The sequence below is a fragment of the Coffea eugenioides genome, chromosome 2 (assembly GCF_003713205.1).
Source record: "Coffea eugenioides isolate CCC68of chromosome 2, Ceug_1.0, whole genome shotgun sequence".
Lineage (NCBI taxonomy): Eukaryota > Viridiplantae > Streptophyta > Magnoliopsida > Gentianales > Rubiaceae > Coffea > Coffea eugenioides.
This window is the reverse complement of record NC_040036.1, coordinates 30,511,500-30,518,866: the sequence shown is the minus strand read 5'-3', so window position 1 is coordinate 30,518,866 and position 7,367 is coordinate 30,511,500. Positions and strand designations below refer to the sequence as shown.

Here is a 7,367-nt window from a genome sequence, read left to right as displayed (position 1 = left end):
AATTCCTTAAATTGGAAACTAATTTGGAACATTAAAAGAATACAGGAAAATGACACAAATATTCCCTTGCATATTGCATTTATAGTTATTTAGTCCCTCACTTTTAAAATGATAGTACAAACTACCACGTGATAATTTTTTTAGGGGCAAAATAGACATCACATACCCAATCCCAGACAAAAACACCACATTTTAATCTGTTTGCTTAAGCACTATTAGAATTACATGATTGAATAATTAACAAACACTTTTCTTTCAAGAAAATAAAAAATTAATTAGCATACAAATCCTCTATTCTGCATAAAATAATCTAACAAAGAGACTCGCAAATTTTTCCAAACATATTTAAACTCAAAATCATGTTAATTAATAACAACAGTAACCAATTGGACTACATCAATAGGGAAACAAAGGAGGAAAAAATAAAATACAAAAATACAAAAAAAAAAGTGATGAAAAATTACGAGTATGTAACACTTTCTCTCACCCCGACATTGTAATCATGTGATAGCCACGGGATGTTTTCAAACCAAAAACTCGCCTGAAATGGGTTTTAGGAGTAACTATAAAATAACTATAAATGCAATATGTAAATTACTATTTGTGTTGTTTTCCTATAAAAAAATAAAAAGGCTTATCACACATACAACTACTTTCAATGGAAAGTCTGACTCGTAATTACATTGGTGTAAATTGAAACTAGCTAGTACACATCTGCTGTCAATTGGAACCGGGGAAAGGAAAACCAGTGATAAAATTTCTTGTCAAAGTAAACTCTTATTTTGTGTCAGTTGAAATGATAACCTTACTCCCATGCAACACTCTTAAAAGGAAAAACGTAACGACCAGAGACGTTTGAATTGACCAGTTCAATCATAAAAAACCTTAACAAGTGACGCACGGTTTATCTGCACGCAAAAGCTTTTATGTGACCACGTCCATCGGCCAACCACCCAAAGGTGTAGTCAACATGGAAGAACAATTCTCAAACAGTTGACTCGAAACTGAAGTGAAGTTTACCCCTATACTCCGAAAAGCTGGAGAATTGGCATTCCTTGGTCTTGGCAAAAGATGGAGTGGAGAACACGAAGTTGTTGGAGAACACGAAAGGGGGAGCATGCAAATTTTGCAAGAAGAAACCACTGACTTAAAATCCTAACAAATTAAGCAATGCCATAATTGATTTGTCCAGCATTGTGAACACATAATCCAAACTGGGGAGAGCAAGATTTTTCAAGGGAAAAATGCTTCGGAAAAAAGATCTTATCTGCACATTGATCGTTAATATTTTTATTCAATGAAATTTTAAAACTGGTTCGAAAAACCACATTTACCATTTTATGACACACTTTGTCCACCCCATAATCTCAAAGGCCTTTGCATTATCAACTTGAGGGGATACGGACTCAGAACAATTGTATTGTGTATAATTTCGTTCGATCATTATACATGTTCAAAGTTTGAGTGTACGAATATATCGTAACATTATACTCCCTTCGTCCCACTTTGATAGTCCTGTTTCTTTTTTCACACAGTTTAAGAAAAAGTAGTTAATTTTGTTGGAAAAGTAAATTTAGATTGCTATTTTTCTAAAATACCCTCACATTAAATAGAGTACAACTTTATGGAAACTTGAATTGATGGTAAAAAAAGAATCAACTCTCATTAAATGGGGTAGGTTTATAGTAACACCAACTTACATGAATAAGGGCATTTTAGGAAAATTAAAATACAACTACATTCTTCAATTAGAAAGTGGACTACAATTTGGGACAGACGAAAAAGAAAAACAGGATTATCAAAGTGGGACGGAGGGAGTATTGAATATATATTAAATATTTTATTCATGCAAGTCATTTTTACTTCGAATATATAATAATGTGATAGAATGGTATACCTAATAACATGAAACGTACAATAATTGGACTGAACCGTATCATACGCAACTGCACTTAGGCCGCTCTCAACTTGTGGAGACGGTAAAGAAGATACGTGTATCTTAAGAATCCAACAAACGGACTTTAATTCGGTCCAAGTCCAACTGCCAGGTCTTGATGTGAGTGAAAGCAAAAAGTAAACATCAGCGGCCATGGTCTATGATAAGGTTTCTTTTCTCTACAATGAACTAACGAGCAACTAAAACATAAGGAAAAATTTTTTTTTTATTCTTTAATATAAGCAAAGGATTTCGAATTTAAAACCTCTCGTTACATCCCTTTCAATTCATGCCTCGCCCTTTAAAAAAGTGTGTTAAATCTCATCATTGCAATACAAATGAAAAAAAGGACGAAATGCAAATAAAGTCTAAACGATTCTAAGCAAACACTCTCTTTTTTAAAATGCCTGAGGATGCAATGGAGTGGTCAAAGGGTACGGCAGTAGGATTGTAACAGTGGCCATGGATGGATGGGTGGGTTGTGGAGGAGGAGGAGGAGGAGGAGAAGGAGAAGATACTGCTAGGGGTGGCCTTTTCTTATTCATCACATTTACCTCCCATGAAGTTTGGCCAAAGTGTGGATTAACCCCTAAAGTTTGGTGTCTCTTTAAAAAAATTTGTTTCTATCAGAATAGGACATTTTAACCATTTGTCAACGTATAATAGCCGGTCAAATTTGCGTTTTTTTCAATTGGTTTACTGGCGGAATCGGTTAAAACAATCCTAAAGGCACGTTTTATGGAGTTAGGTGACATTTTTGGTCAAAAAAAAATGTATGATAATCAACTCATGTCATTTTCAATAGTTTGATGACTATTTCAGCCATTGACTCCCAAAAAAATTATACTAAATCTTGTAAAAATTACATTAATCTTGACAACTTAATCAGAGAAGTTCGACAAATGGACTGATACTCTTTCAACGACTTCAAGTAAGGGTGTCCAAACGACCAAAGATGGCTGCAGTAGAGGTATCTGGATTCTGGAAACAACTGCCATCATCAAGAATAGTAGTAATTCTCAAAAAATTTCAAATCAAAATTAAACTTCACTGGAGAGACTCGGTTGTCTCATGGATAAGGATGAGAGGTGGCAAGTTACAAACCACTGCTCCTGTACTCAGGAAAAACCGGAGAGTTGGCACTTCTTGGTCGTGGCAGCAGTTTAGCCTTCTTGTTTAGTGTAAAAGTGACTTGAAGTCTACTGACTCGTACTTCTGTGAAAGGAGGAGGGGCAGGAATGATTCTAGAAATCATTCCTAAAGGTTCATGTCCAAGATTTGGCCAAAAAAATTATATAAGATCCAAATTGCATCTTGTATATCATTTTTCACATTATATGTGGGACTTATGAAATTTTGTTCTATAGTTACACATTATTGAAAGTGAATTACATACACCGTGTGTGTACAAAGTTACATTTTATGCATTTTGCACAAAATTGGTTCACACACCGTTCGACCTGTCCTCTGTGAAAGGACTTCCGTTCAATGGGGCTCATTTTCAAGACCAATGTATTCCAATTTTAAGAAACAGATGTCAAAAATGATTCGAGTGGCTTGAAGTCTACGCTGTGAGCATCATAACGAAGCTGCTAGGAAGCATAGTAGTAGGAGGAAACTCTGAAGGTAAAATATTGACAAAGTAAGCGGTACCGTGATTGATTTGTAGTGCATTGTGCACACATAATCCTCAACTGAAGTTGAGAGATTTCAAGGAAAAAATGCTCCAGAAAATATCTTTTTTGGGATTTATTTATACCCAAGAGTAAAGCAACATACATGGCAAATCTGCAGTTTACAACTCAAACATGCTCAAAATACACACTAATTGATTGCAACAATAATCTAGTACTGCAGAAAAATCTAAAACACTTATCGACCTAATACACTCTACGTATATGACTAGAGCTGCAGAATATGAAGGCAACTAGTACAACATATAATTTCGGACCACAAAGACACGCTCTGGTAGCAACTAGTAACCAATTCATGGTTCGCCAACTCGGCCGAGTCCGAGACGACTCGGCCGAGTCGTAACCGGAACGGTCCCTACCGTTCCGATACCGATACCCGAAACGCGGATATCACCATATCCGCGATGACTCGCTCTGACTCAACCGATATTGACCGATTCGAATCCGTGATGCATGATATCGGCCGATATACCCGAGTCAACTCGGAGTCGACTCCGATATTTTTTTAAATTATGTCTTTTTTAATATTTTCTAATTTTAATAATTTTTCAAAATTTTTGGAAACTTTAATGTGTTATAATGTTCGTATCACCCGATATTCAACCGATATGTCGCAACGGATGTGGAACAATCGAGACCGCGACGCGACCGCGACCCGCGATGGCGAACCATGGTAACCATACACTTGGTAGCCATCTACTTGTATGGGTCTTGTTCTGCAGAAAAGATCTTTGTTCTCGCATCCGGGAATGATCTTGTTCTGTAGATTACTTGAAATTCCCTTAATCTGGACAAGTTTTAAACATTTATATTTGAAGAATAAAAAATTTCATCTCTGCCATACGAGTTAGAGTTTCACCTCGCAACCTCAAAAGTAAGTTAGTCAATCATACAAATGAGAATATAGATAAAAGTAAATAGACCGAGGGGTGCAGTGTCGTTTTCCAGTCATCAGGCGAGATTACGTACATGATTTTTTCCTTTTCTTTTCTGGACTTGGTCAAGAAAAGGGCGCATGCATAGAGCTTGCAACAATAAGTATGATGAAGCCCGTATATTACCACTTCTAAGTTCCCCAACCAAAGCAGCTGATTAGGATCTACCTACCAGAATGGCTTCTAGTTTTCTTCATCATCTTGGCCTCATTCCTCTCTTTGCCATGCTATGTGTGACAGTTGCTCAAACTAATTATCAAAAAATTAGTTTGGGAAGGTCACTTGTAGCCTCTGATGATTCAGATTCCTGGCCATCACCTTCCGGTGAGTTTGCCTTTGGATTTCATCGTCTCGAGAACCAAAACCTTTATTTGCTATCCATTTGGTTTGACAACATACCAAATAAAACACTAGTTTGGTATGCAAATGGAGATAATCCAGTTCCAAAAGGATCCAAAGTCGAGCTAACAAGTGATGGTCTGCTCAACCTCAAGGACCCTGGAGGGAACATCGTCTGGCATCCGAATCCCATCCCTTCTGGCGTTGCTTATGCTGATATGCTTGACACTGGCAATTTTGTTCTCGTAGGCACTAATACGAGTAACGTTTGGCAGAGTTTTGATAACCCTGCAGACACTCTCTTGCCAACTCAAACACTAGGAGTCGATATATCAGTTTCTGCTAGGACAGCCGCAGAAAATTTCACAAGGAGTCGGTTTGAGCTTCGCCTGATTCGAGATGGGAATCTTGTGCTTAACACAATTGCGTGGCCAAAAGAAAATAAATATGAAGCTTATTATTGGAGCAATACTGTTGATTCACCAGATGGAATCACTGGAAACAAGCTTATTTTTAACGAGTCAGGTTACCTTTATATTATCAAGACTGAGGGAGATGTTGTTAATGTTAACTCTGCAAGCACTATTCCAAGTTTTCCAATAAGAGATTATTATCACAGGGTAACAGTTGACTATGATGGGGTTCTCCGCCAGTATGCTCATCCCAAGACTCCCAAAAATGGGGAATGGACTGCCATCTGGTTTGCTCCCAATGATATATGTTCTTCTATGAATGGTGAGAGAGGCGGTGGCACTTGTGGTTTCAATAGCTATTGCTCCCCTGGTAGTACAGATGGAAGCCCAAATTGCCAGTGCCTTCCAGGCTTTAGGTTCTCGGATCCAGGCAACAAGTTCAACGGTTGTAAGCGAGATGCAATCCAAAACTGTGATCTTGGTAGCCTGAGACCAGAAGATATATATGACATGCAAGAGTTGAACGTGAATTGGCCCAATTCTACAAACTACGATTCTTTGGAGTCATTGAGTGATGTTGAGTGTAGCAAGTCTTGCTTGTATGATTGCCAGTGTGTTGTTGCTGTCAATGTCGATGGGGCCTGTCGAAAGAAGAAATTCCCTGTTTCCAATGGGAAAATGCTCCAGCCTAACAATGGAAAGGCTTTTGTTAAGGTACGAATCTCTAACACTTCATCAAGTGATTCTTATACAAGAATAGACTGGCCAAAAAGATCCCCGGCCACATTTTCTATGGTAGCAAAACTTCTGCTAGGAAGCTCAGTATTTCTTAACTTGCTGCTAGTGGTGGCTATATTGCTCATCGTCCTTCGATCATATGATGGAAGGACTAAACTTCACAGACCACCAAGTCTATTGGATAGTAATCTTTGCACCTTCACATATCAAGACCTTAAAGTGTCTACAGATTGTTTCAAGGAAGAAATAGGAAGGGGCTCTTTTGGTACTGTATATAAAGGGGTCTTGCCATTGTCAGGCACACTAACTATAGTTGCCGTCAAGAAGTTACACAACATGTCACAAGATGGCGAGCGGGAATTCAAAACAGAAGCAAGTGTAATAGCAAAGATCCACCATAAGAATCTAGTCAGACTAATCGGATTCTGCAATGAAGGGCCACATAAACTTTTGGTGTATGAGTTTATGAGCAACGGATCACTTGCTCGCTTCATTTTTGGAGAGTCAAGGCCTGAATGGGGCAAACGAATCCAGCTTGCATTTGAGATTGCCAGAGGGCTTACGTATTTGCATGAAGAGTGCAGCACACAGATCATTCATTGCGATATTAAGCCCCAAAACATCCTTGTGGATGATTCATTTACAGCAAGAATCTCTGATTTTGGATTGGCAAAGCTTCTGATAAGTGATCAATCTCGGACACTGACAGAAATTAGAGGCACAAAGGGCTACGTGGCACCGGAGTGGTTCAGGAACACACGAATTACTGCAAAGGTGGATGTTTACAGTTACGGTGTGATGTTGTTAGAGATCATCTGCAGTCGGAAATCGATTGATATGGAAAGACAAAATGAAGCGGAGCAAATCCTGGTAGATTGGGTGTCTGATTGCTACAAATCAAGAAAGCTAGATAAACTTGTAGAAGATGACGAAGAGGCAAGAAGTGACCTGAAGCTACTGGAGAAGCTTGTAATGGTGGCCCTTTGGTGCATTCAGGAGGATCCCACTGTAAGGCCGTCCATGAAAATGGTCTTATATATGCTTGAGGGAGTATGCATAGTTTCAGCACCTCCATCTCCTTTCCCCAATGGCTCAATCTCTTGAAACCGTCAGCTTTCCTGGCATCCAGTCCGTACTAGTTCTTCCCTATCTGGACCAAAGTTCATCCTGAATAAGTTACAAGATTGTTTATAATAGTGAACTAGAAAGAGCACGTCCGTTGCACTTGTCTATGACGGAATAGTAGTGTGTTTCTTTTCTTAGTTCATTTATGATCTTTCCTTATGAGTTGGCAAGTAGTATAACATCTTCT

General features: G+C 38.4%; 1 protein-coding gene across 1 annotated transcript; it reads left to right on the top strand.

The window, feature by feature from the left end:
* Positions 1–4,741: 4,741 nt before the first annotated feature.
* LOC113759452 (G-type lectin S-receptor-like serine/threonine-protein kinase LECRK3) lies at positions 4,742–7,159 on the top strand. The gene has a single exon (XM_027302028.1). It carries the CDS (start codon positions 4,742–4,744, stop codon positions 7,157–7,159), a length of 2,418 nt encoding a protein of 805 aa, XP_027157829.1.
* The last annotated feature ends 208 nt before the right edge of the window (positions 7,160–7,367 follow it).